This window comes from Plecotus auritus (genome assembly GCF_963455305.1).
Source record: "Plecotus auritus genome assembly, chromosome: 6".
NCBI classification, from domain to species: Eukaryota; Metazoa; Chordata; class Mammalia; order Chiroptera; family Vespertilionidae; genus Plecotus; species Plecotus auritus.
Genome location: NC_137773.1, coordinates 66439090 through 66457547, shown reverse-complemented (window position 1 = coordinate 66457547; position 18458 = coordinate 66439090). Strand labels below are relative to the sequence as shown.

General features: G+C 38.1%; 1 protein-coding gene across 4 annotated transcripts in view; it reads right to left on the bottom strand.

Moving 5' to 3' along the window:
* The window catches only part of FSTL5 (follistatin like 5), a 618951-nt gene that overhangs the window by 158644 nt on the left and 441849 nt on the right, over positions 1–18458 (bottom strand). For all 4 annotated transcript variants that reach the window (XM_080673147.1, XM_080673149.1, XM_080673148.1 and 1 more), the window contains exon 8: positions 3928–4048. In XM_080673147.1, coding sequence (XP_080529273.1) covers positions 3928–4048 — 121 coding nt within the window. The remainder of the gene's footprint in view (positions 1–3927; positions 4049–18458) is intronic.

Below are 18458 nucleotides of genomic sequence, written 5' to 3'. Positions count from 1 at the left end.
GGGGGCAGTTGGGGGTGCCCAGGCTGGCGGGGAGGCAGTTGGGGGTGCCCAGGCTGGCGGGGGGGCAGTTGGGGGCAACCAGGCCAGCAGGGGGGCAGTTGGGGGCAACCAGACCAGTAGGTGGGGCAGTAAGGGGTTACCAGGCTGGCAGGGGGCACAGTTAGGAATGACCAGGCCAGCAGGGAGGAGGCAGTTGGGGGCGACCTGGCCGGCACACAGAGGCAGTGAGGGGTGATTAGGCTGGCAGAGGGGGGTAGTGAGAGGCAACCAGGCCAGCAGGGGGGGCAGTTGGGGGTGACCAGGTCAGCAGGGAGGGCAGTTGGGGTGATCAGTCTGGTGGGGGGGTCAGTTGGGGGTGACCAGGCTGGCGGGGGGGCAGGTGGGGGTGACCAGGCTGGCAGGGGGGGCAGTTGGGGGCAACCAGGCTGGCAGAGGGGCAGTTCGGGGTGATCAGGCTGGCAGGCAGAGGTGGTTAGAGGTGATCAGGCTGGTGGGGGGGGCATTTAGGGGTGATCAGGCAGGCAGGCAGATGAGCAGTTAGAAGCCAGCACTCCTGGATTATGAGAGGGATGTCCAACTGCTGGTCGGACATTCCCCGAGTGGTCCTGGATTGGAGAGGGTCCAGGCTGGGCTAAGGGGACACTGCCTCCCCCCCATACATGAATTTTGTGCACTGGGCCTCTAGTCCAATATAATAAAGAGCTAATATGCTAATTAGACTGAACAGCAGAATGATCTTCCGGATGAAGCCAGGGCTCTGAGGGCCGAGCCCCTTGCACGAATTTCTAGTTTTATATAATTACCCTTCCTCAATCCACTAATGTTCTCACAAATTCCTCATTTTCAATAGTTGGTATTCCTCACTGCACTGACAAAACCCCAAGCAATCAAAAAAGGATTTCCACGTGCTCCCACCCTGAGGGCTTGTTCCCAGTCTGTCTTGCTCACTGTTTTAACAGATTAACTATTCATTTTCCAAACACCAATCCTTCCATTGGTATAACTACATTACATCAACTCTTTAAGGACTCAACTACTGCAATTATCCCCTTTTCTCTTCAATGAGTTGCTTTTCATTTTGTGTAATGCGCATAAACTTCATTTCTTTTCTCCTTTCTTTCCTTTTGATTCAAACTGGCCACATCCAGCACCCTGACTCACCACCTGCCTCCTTCTCCCTTGCACAGCCACTTTCTTAATCAGTAAGCCCTCAGGACAAAGAGGTTCTGGTTGGCATACAATAATCTTGGGAACAAAGTCTCAGGTCTGCTGATTCAGAAGAAGAGTTTCAGTCAAACTAGAGATGACATCTAGGCTTCAATTGTGCTTTATTGTTTTATTTTTATTTTATTTTTTACTTCTTTATTGTTTAAAGTATTACATAAGTCTTTTCCCCCCCATTGAGCTCTCCAGCTGCAGAAAAGCAGGAAACCAGACAAAGTAACATCATGGATTGAAGTCAATCAGGACCAGGCGCACTGATCAATTATCCCCTACCCTAGTACTGACCAATCAATAGAGACCCAGCCCTGACCATGACTCTAACTCCCTTAGTCACTATGATTAATGGTTTCTCCCCTATATAACCCACACCCTCAAAGCTATCAGGGAGCCAGGTCTTTGAGCATTAGCTCACCTGTATCTCAGGGCAGGGACCACTTCCTAAAAATATACCCTTATTCTCTTTGTTGTAAGCTCCTGTTCATGTCTTCTGATGCACACATGCAAAAGGACTAGTCCAGTAACATTTACTGGAATTTATGCTGGGATTTACCCCAGCATAAAGAAGGACCACATCTGTAATTTTCTAAAACTCCCTCTTTTGGCTTCAAATCATTTTCCAACTACTGCAGGGCCCTCTCTCTGTTCACCTTTAACTAATGTACAGTAATGATAATATGATTGTTCCTTTTTCCAAATCCTATCCTTCAACATTTATACCAAGGATTTTGAAGTACATTACATGTAGTAGGAGGTAATAGAAGAGACTGATTTTACTCCCAAGTTCAAAGATCTTTTTGTTCCTGGAAAAGGGAAAGCATCCGTGCTCAGCCTAGGTCAGTGGTCGGCAAACTCATTAGTCAACAGAGCCAAATATCAACAGTACAATGATTGAAATTTCTTTTGAGAGCCGAAAACCGACTTCTGTGCACGGGCCACGAAGTTTCAATCGCACTGTACGTGCGTGCCCGCACGTGGTATTTTGTGGAAGAGCCACACTCAAGGGCCAAAGAGCCACATGTGGCTCGCGAGCCACAGTTTGCCGACCACTGGCCTAGGCAATCACTCCTAATGCAGTAGTTCTCCTCTTCGCTGCAGTTTTGTTCCCATAGTTTCAGTTACCTGTGGTCAACTAAGGTCTAAAAATATGGAAATAAAAATGCCCCAAATAAACCACTCTTAAATTTTAAACTGCACATAGTTCTGAGTAGCTTGATGAAATATCCAACAGTCTCAATACACTTGCTCAGAACATAAATCATCTCTTTATCCAGATCTCCACACTGTATACCCTCCCTGACCATTATTCACTTAGTAGCTGTCTTGGTTATCAGATCAACTGTCATGGTATCAAAGTGCTTGTGTTCAAGTAACACTTATTTTACTTAATAATGGCCTCAAAGCACAAGAGTAGTGATGTTGGCAATTCAGATATGCCAAAGAGAAGCTAGAAGCAAGCGCCTCCATGAAGTAAAAAGGTAAAAGTTCTCAATTTAATAAGAAAATAATTGTGTGCTGAGGTTGCTAAAATCTAGAGTAACCCAGTATCTTCTAGCTATAAAATTGTGAAGACAAAAGAAATTCCTTCTTGTTTTGCTCACAACTCAAAGTGCAAAAGTTATAGCCATAGTGCCCAATAAGTGCTTAATTAAGATGGAAAAGGCATTAATTATGTGCTAATTCTGTGCGTAGAAAACACGAATAGAAAACATGTTCCTATTAATGGGAACACTGAGCCTATACAAAGACTTCAACAAGGGAAACCCTGAAACAAATGGCCGTACTCACATAACTTTTATTATAGTATATAGTTATAATTGTTATATTTTATTTTTAGTTACTGTTGTTAAGCTCTTACTGTGTCTAATTTATAAATCAAACTTTATCATAGGTATGTATAGGACAGAACATATACAGGGTTCAGTACTATCTGTGCTTTCAGGCACACACTGGGGGTCTATTCTCTGCAGATAAAGGGAGACTAATGTATTGAATTTCTCTTAATTAATTCATACTATTAAGACTGATAGTGGGGAAGAGGGAGCTCTGAGGCATCATTATTCCTTTATGTCTAGGAAGCCAAGGAAGTTTCTGCCTTCATTTTATAAATCACAGGTTGAATTAAAATATATATTTTATTAGTATGAAAATGAATCAGTGTATATTAATCAAACATGCAATTGTATATCACCAATTCAACTAAATAACTAAAATTTAAATTAAATTAGAAAGAAAACAAAGCTCTGATTATAAGAATGTTATCAGCTTACTTGGCGAATGTTCATAGCCATCAAATTAACCATTAAGAGTATAAAATTTGCTATAGATAATAAGTTTCCCATATCATTACTAAGATAAGTGAAATAGATGATCTGATTACATTTTTAAATGTTTCTTTTTTAGTTTCTAAAATTTATATGGTTGCTTATTTGTTGATATTCTTAAACTTAAAAGGTAATTTCAATTTTCTTTGCTTTAATTTTTTAGTTAGAATGAGATACTTTGCAATGATTCCTGATGAGAAAAGTGGCACAGCTTACAGTATTTATTCAACTCAAACACTTTTTTAAATGAAAAACAGTTTTGCATTAACAGTAAGTCCAAAGACTTAAAAAAAAAATTAAGGCTTACCTTCCCAGTCAACAACAATACTCCTTGATTACCTAACAAAGCAAAAAGTAATTATAGCACTATCACAATTCTTACCATTCACTTGGAAGATGTGAGTCTGATAGACTTGTTCATAGCCATCTGCATAGCAGGTGTAGTTGCCCATGTGAGTTGTGGTAACCTTAGTAATATACAAGGATCCATCATCTCCAAAGTCCTATAAAAAAAAGTAAAATTTAAAAATTGACCTGTGTGTATTTAATATATTTTTAAACAATTTAAAAGAGTGTACTCAGGAGCAAAGTAAAGAGAGTGAAATATTGTTTTAAATTATCAAAATAATCATGAAAGTCCTTAAAGTTGGGAGACTAGTAATAACCACTTTTGTAAGACATGTTTTGTTTAAAAAGTATAATTTCATTCATAAACATATTTTTTTAGTATTTATATGAAGTATATGAAGTTATGTGTAAACTAACTCAATTCCCACATATTTTTTTCTAATCCAGTTTACATTTTTAATGAATAAAGATATACTATGTTTTTTCTTAGTTGTAGTTAAAACAAGAGATCTTAATTACATTATTCGCACTTGAAATTGTTCATTTTATTTTATACCCTTTAATTATATATTTATCCAGAAAAAAATTAAACAGGGTGATCATAGATAAAATTTATAGCCATATTGATAGAACAGGATTTTTTAAAACTCAGAAACAATCAATATATTAGAAAAAAATACCATATTTCAAATCTATGGGAACAATTGCATGCATAAACACTTTGGAAGAAAGAAAGGGAAAAAAATCTTACTTATTTGTCAAAATAAAATCTAAAAAAACAACAGTAAAGACTGGAAAGTCTTTTCTTCCATGAAAACAATGAATATATTGGCAAATTTGTTAAAACCATCCTTTTTAAAATTCTGGAAATAGGCAAAAGCTCACACCAAACCACAGACTACAAATTGTAGTAATCACTTCACAATATATGTGAGTCAAACCATTATGTATGTATGTATGTATGTATGTCAATTATTTATTAAAAAAACACACATAAAACAAAACAAAACAAAAAAAAAACCTGGTGAAAAAAAGCGGCTGAATCTCCACAAATGCTGGGATTTGTGTAATCCCTCTCTCCACAGCTGCTTTGGAAGTCTTGACCCACCAGCTTCTTAACTCATCATCCTAGCAAACACCTGAGGGCTAAGAACAAGTTTAGAACTTCTCCAAGACCTCATCTGTGTGAAGGCCTCTGCCCATAAAGGCCTTTATTTAAAAACAAACAAACAAAACACACAAAAAAACAGTTGTTTAACATGGAGCTACTTACTAGTTGTTGATAACAACAGGCACCCCAACAACAACATAAACGTAAAAGAAAAAAACAAATGGGATGTCCACAGGGAGATTTAAAAAGATCTGTATATTCCTGGGAATATGGAAGAACATACCAATGTGCAGGGTTGTACCCATGACCAGAAAATATAGATTAGAGAATCCCTAATCCCTCATCTCTGACTGACCTTAGTGAAGACGAACGCAGACTTGTAAATGCTTATAGGAGCATTCAGCACATGTCAATAAACTGAAGTAGAGCACCTCAGCAAAGTCTGGAGGATTTACTTATCCAAGGTATTTAATTAAATCTCTGTCTGATCATTAGCTCACCACTAAGACAACTGAGCAAAAATTTCCATGACCATGTGCAGCAAACTAAAGAAAAATAGATTAATTATACTTCATCAAAATTAGAAACTTTTGCTCCCCAAAGAACACTATCATAAAAGTAAACAAATAAATAAATAAAAATAAAAACTACCGCACAGAATGGGAGAATTCTCAAATTATCTGTCCCATATGGTTCTTGTATCCAGAATATATAATGAACCATGAAATTAAACACATAAATAATCCTATTAAGACAATGGGTAAAGGATTTGAATGGGCAATTTACAATGGGCAATATACTAACTAATAAAGAGGGAATATGCTAATTGACTATCACAACCTCACGAAGATGGCGGTGCCCACTGCCAATAAGGAGGGAATATGCTAGTTGACTACCACACCCTCAAAGATGGCGGTGCCCACAGATGCAAGATGGCAGCATCCAGTCCCCTCAGCCCTGCCGGGGCGCCTGCCTCTGGAGTCCTCCAGTGCCCTCAGCCCCTCAGCCGCCACGGCCGGGCCGAAGGACCTCACCTCCAGTGCATGAATTTTCATGCCCTGGGCCTCTAGTAAGCACATAAAAGGCTGTTCAGCACCATAAATCATTAGGGAAATGCAAATAAAAACCACTATGAGATATCAGTTTACATCTACTAGACTGGCAAACAAAACAAAACAACACAAAACCCTGACAATGCAATTGTATGAGAGCATTTGGAAACACTGGAATCTTCAAATGTTGTTGGTAGGAATATTAAATGGTACACCTATTTTGGATAACAGCTTGGCAGTTCCTTAAAAAGTTAAAGAAAGGGTCATGATGTCTCTAACAGTTTAACTCCTAGGCATACATGAAAAAATGCACCAAAGGGTCACAAGTTTGATTCCCAGTCATGAGTTTGATTCCCAGTTTGACTCCTGAAGCACATGCAGGAGGCAACCAATCAATGTATCTCCTACATTGATGTCTCTCTCTCTCTCTCTTTCCCCCTTCCTCCCTCCCTTCCACTCTCTCTAAGAAGCAATGGGAAAAAAATATCCTCAGGTGAGGATTAACAACAGCAAAAAACACAAAAAATATTTCTACACACCAATTATACATAGATATTCATAGTTGCATTAACTTATGAAAATAAAAAAGTAAAAACAACTCAATACCTATCAATTGATGAATAGATATACACATAGTAGCATATTTATATACAATAAAATATTATTTGTCAATAAAAGGGAATAAAGTCCTGATATACCTTACAACATGAATAACCCAGTTCTATAGAGACAGAAAATAAATTAAAGTTTACCAGTAGAGAGGGGAATGGGAGATGGGAAATGGCTGCTAAAAATATGGAATACTTTTTGGAATGATGGAAATGTTCTAAATTTTGATAGCCATGATGGTTGCAAAATTTTGTGACTATACTAAAACCACTAAATTGTACACTTTAAAGGGATTAATTTTATAGTATCAGACTCGTATTTCAATAAATTTGTTATCAACATAACTTATGATGCATAAAATACTTAAATATAAAAAATAAATATGCTAGAATAAAATTATCATTTTGGCTAATGAAATCTTTATTGAGTATAGAAAAGTTAAAAATCAAGAAAGAATTATCAATATGTTTATATAAAAACACTTCTGTATTACAAAACATTGTAAGCATTAAAAGGAAGATAAGAACAGATTATCTATGCAAAATATTTTTAAAAGTAATGCATTTTGATCTTTATTTATACATCAGTTTTTGTATGCCAGATACTGCTCTAAGAAAACAAGAAATATTTGAGCCATATATCAACCCCATATGAAGAGAATCTCCTGCCCTAGCTGGTTTGACTCAGTGGATAGAGCATCAGCCCATGGACTGAGGTGTCCTGGGTTTGATTTTGGTTAAGGACATGTACCTTGGTTGCAGACGCAATCCCGGCCCAGGTTGGGGTGCATGCAGCAGGCAACTAATTGATGTGTCTCTCTCACATGGGTGTTTTTCTCTCTCTGTCTCCCTCCTACCTTTCAACTTTCTCTAAAACTCAATGGAAAAATATCTTCGGGTGAGGATTAACAATAACAACAAAAAGAATCTCCTAAAATGTTGCAACATTATAGAGAATGATAATAAGATGTAAAATATTATCCTTAGTATCACATGACCTCCAGTTAGTAGAACTAAGATTTGACCCCAGGTAGGCTTACTCCAGAGCCTATGCTGTAAATCCCTACACTATGCTGCCTTCCTTCTCAATCATTAGACTGAACGAGGAATAAAGACAGGAAAGGGAACAAAGGAGAAAGTCAAGACAAAATGTTCACGACAAAGGTCAAATACAATGGTAGGTCTGAAGAAAAGAGCCTAGAACTATAGTGAGTACATGTGGAAAAGGAAGGAAACCTGAATCAATTTCCTAAGATCTAAAAACAATAGCATTGCCCTGACCGGTTTGGCTCAGTGGATAGAGCGTCAGCCTGCAGACTGAAGGGTCCCGGGTTTGATTCCAGTCAAGGGCATGTACCTTGGTTGCGGGCACATCCCCAGTAGGAGGTGTGCAGGAGGCAGCTGATCTATGTTTCTCTCTCATTGATGTTTCTAACTCTCTATCTCTCTCCCTTCCTCTCTGTAAAAAATCAATAAAATATTTTAAAAAAATAAAAAATAAAATAAAAACAATAGCATTTGACAATATAAATCAACAACTGCATCTCTTCCCTTTCTCAGTGGCAGAGAATGAAGATGAATGAGGCTGCTGTAGCACTCACTCTTAAGATGTAATTAGAAAATTTTAATATATTTCATTTAAGTATTACTAAAAGCGTGCTTTTTCCATATATTTGGTAACTACTAAGATTTACCCTCTAAGAATTATGTTTATTTTCTCTTTCACCTTTTGAGCTTACCATTTTTTTTGTTGTTGATGCCCATATATTTTTAATGTATTGCTCTTCTTTTCACTTTTGTGGTTTGGATATTTTTTTATTCCTTATACTAACTTTATAATTAGAAAGTGCTTTTTTGTTCTGATTTAATGTAAATATTTCCCAACATTGTCTTCTCATCACCTTATATTTGTAAAAATTATATCTAATCCTTTAATATTTTCTTTATATATATATATATATATATATATATATATATATATATATATATATATATATATATATTTAAATGAGCACTTATTTTTTCTAAACTGTAATTAATTGTGTCAGTATCATTTGTTCAAGAAAACTTTTTTGCCCCATTTGTGATGTTTTATACTTGTATCTTCAAAACATAACTTACTGATATTCCCATAAAAGTGTTCCAAAAGTATTCCTTATATGTTTCTAATTTTAATACCATGTGCATTTCTGTTAAAAATAGCTTTATTCTGATTTATACTCACTACAGGTTGATTGCAATAAAAAAAAATTACTGGGGGCTATTAAACCTGGGCACAAAAATAAGGAAAACGTTATTGCAGAGAGAAGAGAAAGAAATAGGGAGAGAGATGGGTGAGGAAAGAAAAATAAAAATAAAGTATGGAATTAGAGGAGGAAGAGAAGCAGAACAAGAACAATAAGAAAAAGAAGAGAAGGAGGAGGAGAAGAAAGAAGGACATGGAAGAGGAAGGGGGAAGAGACAGGTGAATCCAAAAGGTAGGCTAAAGAGGAGAAAGGGCAGGAGGGAAGGAGAAACATACTGTATGCTCTGGCCATCATATTATCCAGTGAAGAATTACACTGAGTGGCCAGATTATTATGATCTCTGAATGCATAATAATATGGCCACTCAGTGTATATCATATATAATAAAAGGCTAATATGCAAATTGTCCCCTTGACCAGGAGTTTGACCAGCAGGCAAGCCGGCCAACCGTCCATGTCCCCTCCCCCTGGCCAGGCTGGCCGGACCCCACCTATGCATGAATTCATGCACCGCCCCCTCTCTCTCTCTATATATATATATATATAGAGAGAGAGAGAGAGATCATAATAATCTGGCCACTCAATGAATATTTCCTTAATAACTATCAAATAAAATTTCCCAGGATCATCTACACTAATAAAAGAGTAAGATGCAAATTGACTGACTGTACCTTTGCTACACCCACCAGCCAATCAGGAGTGAGCATGCAAATTAACCCAACGAAGATGGCTGGTTAATTTGCATACACAGGTGCTAAGTGGCTGGGGGCGGGGCGGGATGCTTGCGTCATCGCCATGGCGAAGACACAGATGTTCCACAAAGCCCCAGACACTCAGGGCCTCTGGGCAGCGTGGGAAGTCAGAAAGGCAGCTCCGGCCTGAGTGAAGGCGGTGCCGGCAGCCAGGGGAAGGAAGGCCCATTCTTGTACAAATCTTCATGCATCAGGCCTCTAGTTTTATATAAGATTAATCAGACTACATTCCTACAGTTCCCAGGAAAACTTTCTTGCAGTTACAAAAAACCTCAAGACTTGCACAAGAGGAGAGAATTTGGAGCTTGAAACCCAACAAGGAAGTTGTTGTGTAATACAAATGTGTGATAAAACTCCCTGCATTACCGCAGGCTACTATTAAAATCACTGCTAATAGAGCAGAGCTCTTAGTCTAGAGAATGGAAATGCCAAACAGAAAAACTAGTGCTGTGCCTCCAGTTAGCACTAAGGCAAGTAGTTGATATGTAGTAGGGTACAATGTTGGAAAGCCAAACTTCCATGGAAATCAATTCCAAGAGAACACAGTTAAAAATATTTTGAGATGCCTGGAGAGCATGCCTCAGTGATTAAGCTTCAACCTATGAACCAGAAAGTCACAATTCGATTCCTGGTCAGGGTATGTGCCCAGGTTGTGGGCTGGATCCCCAGTGTGGGGTGTGCAGGAGGTAGCCCATCAATGATTCTCTCTCATCATTGATGTTTCTAAATCCCTTTCTTTTCCTCTCTGAAATCAATAAAAATATTTTTAAAAAATATTTTGAGAAAGAGTATGAGCCAAAAATAATTATGGGTTGCTTAATATATATAGTGAGATATCCAGTATGCACAGGGTAGACAAGCACACAAGTCATGTATATAGGAGAAAGACTAATTCCAAGAAGAGCAAATCATGGTCAGAACAGAGATGAATCCCTTCACTGGACAAGAATAATTGGAAAGAATTGTAAAAACCAAAGTATACCTAATATTGGTAATTAGGTTTATATTGATATTTTCTAAACTGTAAGTAGGTCTTTTAAAGTAGATTTTAAAAAAAACCCTTTTTAAATCTTCATAAAATCTGAAATAAATGTATTGTTCTATATAGCTACCTGGAAAGCATGGTTCTTCGCTATTTACTCTAATAAAGATACCTTCACTCAATGATGTGAAAATTATCCAAGAATATAACCTTAAGAATGTTTAAACACCCAATGATGTGAAAATTATCCAAGGATATAACCTTGAGAAAACTTAAAAAGCATCTTATTGCTATCTGTATTATCCTGCACCATGAAATCCCTTTAACTTAGAATATTCTCTAAATTAGCATATAGGTGAACTCTTCTAATCGATGTATCTTTATTCATGTTTTTTCCTCTTCTAAATGGAAGAAATATCTTCTAGATTCATTTTGTTTCAATATACAACTTCATAATCACCTTTTCAGGCAGCTTTTGTGAATAAGCAGGACTAATATTCCCTCACCACTTTGAATAAAGCATGGATCTTTTTGCTACACTTAAAATAAAACCCAATAAATATTTATGGAACACTTAAGTATGCCAGATACTGTGCTAAATAATTTAAATAAATTATCAAATTTCATTCTTAAATGGCCTCTTCAAAATTCACTATTATTAGTCCCATTTTACATATCAGAAAACTGAAATATGCTGATTTTAAGTTTCAAGTCACCAACTGCTTTGGTCTGAATGTGTCTCCTTCCCAACTCATCTGTTGAAATCCCAGAGCACAATGTGATGGTATTAGGAGGTGAGGCCTTTGGGGGTGATTAGGTCATGAGTATGGAGTCTTCATAAATGAGATTAATGTTCCTTTCATTGAAACCCCACAGAGATCCCTGGCCCTTTTCGCCATTGAGGACAAAGGAAGAAGGCACCAGCTATGAACCAGGAAGAGGGCTGTCACCAGAACATAAATATGCTGGCATCTTGATCTTGGACTTCTCAGCCTTAGAGGTGTGAGAAATACATTTCTGTTGTTCATGCTTCCCAGTCTTCAGTATTTTGTTATAGCAGCTCAACAGACTAAGACACCAACCAAAGCAAGGGTCTAAGATTAACATCCAAAGGGTCAGACTGCAGAATGGGGCTACACTTGTTATTATGTCACTAGAGGCCCAGTACACAAAATTCAGCACTGGAGGGGTGGGAGGGGCTCAGCCCGGCCTGCACTCTCTTGCAGTCTGGGACCCCTCACTCCTTACCGCCCATCTGCTCGATCCTTACCACTTGGATCTCTGCTCCTTAGCACTGCAGTGGAGGTGGGAGAGGCTCCCGCCACCGCCACTGCACTCGCCAGCCATGAGCCCGGTTTCTGGCTGAGTGGCGCTCCCCCTGTGGGAGCACACTGACCACCAGGGGGCAGCTCCTGCATTAAGCTTCTGCCCCCTGGTGGTCAGTGTGCATAATAGTGACCAGTTGTTTCAGTTGTTCCGCTGTAATGGTCACTTAGGCTTTTATTATATAGACTAGAGGCCCAGTTCATGTATTCATGCACCAGTGGGGTCCCTTGGCATAGCCTACAGGGATCGGACCAAAACCAGCAGTCCAACATCAACTGCCATTCCTACCTACTGCTCCTGCTCAGCCCAGCCCTGCTGCTGCTGCTCCGTAGGCTCACTGCCACTCCACTGTGATCTCCGGGCTGCAGTGGCCAGCCGTAAGCCCTGTGTCTGGCACCCATCTGTCAGCTGAGTGGTACTCCTGCTGTGGGAGTGCCTTGACCACCATGGGGCAGCTCCTACATTGAGTGTCTGCCCCCTGGTGGTCAGTGCATGTAATAGCGACAGGCTGACCAGTTGTTTGGTCATTTGGTCGCTTAGGCTTTTATATAAATAGATGGAACTACCTGGCAGTCAATGTGCCCCCCTTGAGGGGTCCCAGATTGAAAGAGGGCACAGGCCAGGCTGAGGGACCTCACCGGTGCACTATCGAGGCCAGGGAGGGATGCGGGAGGTTGGCCAGCCAGGGAGGGACTGCAGGAGGGCTCCAGGGTATGTTTGGCCCATCTAGCTCAGTCCAGATTGGCCAGACCCAGCAGCAAGCTAACCTACTGGTTGGAGCATTTACCCCCTGGTGGTAAGTGCATGTCATAGCGAGTGGTTGAGTGGCCTTAGCATATCATTAGCATATTACGCTTTGATTGGTTGAACGGACGACCGAATGACCATACACTTAGCATAGTAGGCTTTTATTATACAGGACTAGAGACCTAGTACACAAAATTCATGCACGGGGGCGGGGGGGGATTCCCTCAGCCTGGCCTGTGCCCTCTTCAATCCTGGATCCCTCTCACAATCCGGAACCACTGGCTCCTAACCGCTCACCTGCCTGACTGCCTGATGCCCCTAACTGCTCCCGTGGCAGCCTGATGGCCCTAACTGCTGGCCTGATCCCCCTAACTGCCCTCCCCTGCTGGCCTGATTTCCCTAACTTCCTAACTGCTCTCCCCTCCTGGCCTGATTGCCCTAATTACCTAACTACTCGCCCCTGCCGGCCTGATCCCCCTAACTGCCCTCCCCTGCTGGCCTGATTTCCCTAACTTCCTAACTGCTCTCCCCTCTTGGCCTGATCGCCCTGACTACCTATCTGCTCTCCCCTCCTCTCCACACCCTAGGTGCAGGCATGCTGAGAGCTCTTCGCTGCAGCCCCAACCCCGTCCTGATTGTTCATTACGTGATGGCGTCCCATCCAATTTGCATATTCCTCTATTATTAGTATAGATTCTTAATACATTTTCCTCTTTCCAGGTTCTCCATTACTTTAGCCATACCTCAAAATTAGCAGTGCTTTTTTTATATATAGATACCTCAGTAATACTCCTTATCTCCATTATGATTCAGCATTTCTAATTGTTTAATAGTTCATTTCAGCATCTAAATCAAATGTGCAATTTTGATGCTCAACCATGGTTGAGAGTTATGGCCTTAGAACAGACACTCCTGAATTCAGGGATCAAATCTTTTACTTATTCTGAACTCTCATTACACCTTTATAATCTTGCTGCCAATACACTCCATAAATATTTCTTTCCCAATTAAATCTTTATGAGCTCCTACACCATTAAAAAGTTGCCTCAAGGCAGTGATGTCTGGAAAGTCCATAGAAAACTTAAAATCATTTATTTTGTTGAGTCAATTGCTTATATTCTCTTTGAGGCAGTTCAGTGAGGAACTGTGGTGGGGGGGGGATCTGTAACACATTTCTACATTTTGAAAATGTATGGCTACTATTGACTATAACCAATTGTGTAAGAGTAATAATCAAAACATTTAACAACCTATATTTGATGAGCATTGGTCAATCAGACTACACAAGGCAGTAAACATCAGTTATGATTATACTAGAACACAACAGCTGAATTCATGTTGATATTTAACCACAAGAATTTATCCCAAATTTTTAAGTTTACTTTACTACTTCATATCATGTTCCTCCTAATTGTTCTAAATTCCATGGTACAAGTATTACTATACTTTAAATTGGGTATTCTGTGCAGTATACATTGTTTTCATATGTACTGAAAATTCCTGTCTCATTTCGAATGTGCTAGTTTGATTTTAGTTTGTAAAAGCTATTTTCCTAGCTTTTTATGTGTAAAAAATATGTCTTCATAAAATAGCAATAAAAGTAACTTAAGCAATCATCTACATATTGAAATTGATGAAAGTACTATAATCTCATGATTTATATGATTTTCTAAAAATTATGGAAGCTTCTCACTATATAATTAAGTAATATAAATTTAATTTAGTCATATTATTTTAAAAACCATTTTTTCTAAAGTAAACCATTTCATATATTTAAAAAAATAATAAAAATGTAAACTTATATGGACTAAAATTATTATTTCAAATTGATAAGCAAACCAAAACTCAAGCAACTGTTTTATTTGGTAGGAAAACCAAAATCAAAATTTTAAAACTATGAGTAACAATATTACTTAATGGCATAGATAAATAATCAAATTAATAATATTTAATTTCACGTAAAGAAACAACCCTGGAAAAGTGTTCATTAATATAATAATGAGTAACAAATTAAAAACCTATCAGTCTTTCTTAGAGAACTAGTATTCAAAGTATATATACAGAATCAGATTTGCCATGAAGCTGATAAAGTTTGTTTCAGAGCTCCTTATTTGTACAAACCCTTTCCAAGTATCTGAAAGCAGCTTTGCAATGTGTACATATGGTTTTATATTTGTGTGATACTTACAAATATATTTATAAATTTCTGTGATTTTTATTGTAATAAATACCCAATTTTTATCTAATTGTTATCTATAATTTGTATTCTATGTCTTAAAGCACCTTCAAATTGTAGGTGCTTTAAAACTTCAAGATCCATATCACCTTGAACCACCTCTGACCACATGAATTATTTATATTTTGACAATACCATGCTTTATAGGCAAAGAAACAGAAGTCAGGAAGGTTAATTAACTTATCTATGAAGGCTATTAGGTTAATGATCCAACATTTAGAACTAGGTCATCTGGCTCCAGAGTCCATGTTCTGAAAGCTGATACTTTATAGATACTGAGATCATTAAAAAACAGGAAATAATAAACTATATGCTGTAAGTATATGCACATTATATACATTTATGATAAAAATAAAAATAATAGCAAAGAATTGGTAAATATATAACTCATGGTAGGATTATATCTAAAGAAGAAGGAGGATGTAGTAAAGAGGAGCCTACCAGGGGCTTCAAATGTGTTGTCGATGCTATATTTTTTAAATAGTTATTAAGTCTATAGTTTTCAGTGTTTATTTTACTTTAAATCGTACTTATATATACCCTTGGGATGTGTAATAGTGAAATATTAAAGGCTAATTAAAAATTATAGTAGCCCTACCTGGTTTGGTTCAGTGGATAAAGCGTCAGCCTACAGACTGAAGGGTACCAGATTCGATTCTAGTCAAGGCACATGGCTGGGTTGCGGGCTTGATCCCTAGTAGGAGATGTGCAGGAGGCAGCCAGTCAATGATTCTTTCTCATCATCAATGTTCTTATCTCTCTTTCCCTTTCCCTTCCTCTCAGAAATCAATAAAGATATATTTTAAAAAATTATAGTACATCTTGCCTTGGCTGATGTGGCTCACTGTTTAGAGTGTCAGCCCACACATCATAGGGTCACGGGTTCAATTTCTGGTCAAGGGCATGTATTTGTGTTGCAGATTCTATCCCCATCCATGTTGGGGAGTGTGTGGGAGGCAACCAATTGATGTGTCTCTCTCACATCTATATTACTCTTCTCTCTTCTCTGTCTCTCCTTTCCCCTCCCTCAAACTCTCCCTCCCCTTACACTTGCTCTAAAAAGTCAATGGAAAAATATCCTTGGGTGAGGATTAACAGCAACAACAAAAATTAAACTAGACCTTAAATCATGTATGTCAAAGTACATACCTTCTAAGTTTATGTAGAAAATCCCGTCTTTTTCTTATTACTCTAAATACTAGAATGGCACTTCTTAAAAATTTCATGAAGAAAATACTATTTAGATATTAAACTATATTTTGGCATATTTTGAAAGAGAATTAATCCTTATTTTGGTTTCATCAAAAATATTAATAGCATAATACCCGAAGATTCCTGGAATCCTGGTAACATATATAATCAATGAATTAATAATGTGTATTACATAATTCCGGCTCCATTTCAGGATAGACTGATAGAAAGAATGTCATACCTATGCAAACAAGAAGAAGCGAGGCAACCTGCAAAATTATACTGATCTTGTGCCATCTGAATGATGGCTTCCAAGGGCAACTGATTAGGGTAAAATCTGAGGAAAGGTGGATGGAGTGAGCCTCCACAAAGATACAAGACATGGGTACAGGCAATCACTATCTAGTATAGGCAATAACTCAGCTAGACTAGTGAATTGGAAAAAAAAGAAAAAAAAAACAACAATAAAAAACAACAACTAGACTGCCATACAAACAAGTACAAAAAACCCAACTAACTTTTAATGAATTGTTAAAAGTTGCACATGCACGGTTGTGAGTGTATGGAGTCCTGGGAAGAGGGACACTTGCAGCCTTTTCTCCAGGAACCTCACTGTTTGCTCACGAGAAAAAGGGAGTGGGAGAGAACAGAGAAAACATTCCTCAGAATGTAGTTCTCTGGTGTAACAGCTGCTACTGAAGGAAAAACAAATAAATCTTACCTGGATCCTTCTCCCAGGTGGAATAAACTCTTAAAATGCTTAAGAAAGGCAGCGAATCCTGTCACTTTGAGGGGATTTGGGGAAAGAAAAGAGGCAAGAAATCCTCCTACTTCCACAACATTACAGGTCTTTTACCACTGGGGGCAGGCAGGATCACTGGGAAAACTCAGCTCTAGACTCAGACACATGAACTGCCTAAGGCTGAGGCTGATCGAGAAAAAAGACAGGAGGCTTCCTTGCTCCTCATCACCCTGGCTAACAAGAACCTGGAAAGAAGCAAGAGCAGTAGTGGAGGGACAAGAGCAGGGAGAAGCTGTCTGAAGGACAGGCTCACAGGGAGAGACTAAAACTGAGGGTAGGCTAAACACAATCAAGAATTTGCTCAGATAATGAATCTAGCTCCAACCTTAGCCCCAAGGGGACGATAGAGGAATTTGAAGTTGGTGGTGCACTGAAGGTAATCATAGCAACCAACAAAATGGAAACACAGCACAACTCCTCAATAAAGGCCTAGCAGAAAAAGAGGCATGCCTATTTCCAGGCATAAATACATTACTCAAATGGAAATACTAGTATAAAGAGGATATTAGTAAACAAACAAACAAACAAACAAACACTATCCAAGAAATGTAGGAAGAAATCAGTCTAAAATATGTAATTAGAATCCTAGAAGAAAAAAAGTGAGAGAATGGAGAGAAAAATATATGCAAATGTCTGCTCAAGATTTTCCAAAAGTAACACATTAAAAATCAACCTATAAATGCTGAAGACAAAAGATAAAGAGAAATGTCATAGGTTGTCAGAGAAAAAGTACATAATTATCTTCAAAAAATAGAAAGTCTTCCAGGTTTTTGATAATAGGTATAACCAGAGTTATTAACATACCTAAAAATTATACATAATTTACAGGAGTGAATGATCTATGAAGGATGTTAGGAAAAAGTGGACAATGAGGGAACAATGTCAGTTCTCCAGCATAAAGTATGCTTTGCCTGGCTAAGAAAATTTCAATCACTCATTCATCTATATTCTTAAAAATCAACCAATCAATTAATTATATGAGCATGTATAAATAACAAATAAATTTTAAAAAGGAATAATCAATAGGATGCTGTTATATATTGAAATGCTAAAATTAATCACTTGGTATTTGAATTCAAATAATTTTCTTTTCTGATCATTTTCTTTCCAAAAGCATTTGTTTCTTACTTTCAATGTAATTCTTTATTATTATTATTTTTGTAATCCTCCCTTGAGGATATTTTTTCTGTTGATTTTTAGAGAGAATGGAAGGGGTAGAGACAGAGAGAAACATGTCCATTGGTTGCCTCACACACTCGCCCAAATCAAGGCCAGGATAGAACTTGCAACGCGGTACGTGCTCTTGACCAGAATCTAACCCGAGACCCTTCAGCCTGTGGGGCCAGGGCTCAATGTAACTTTGATAATTACATTTTCAATATCTTCTTGGATTGAATTTAATATTTAGTTGAGTTTAATATTCATTGATAGATATTTAAAATTTATGGATTAAATCAGCAAATAATATTATGCAAAAGTTCACTCCACATTATTTCCATGAATCATCAGTCTT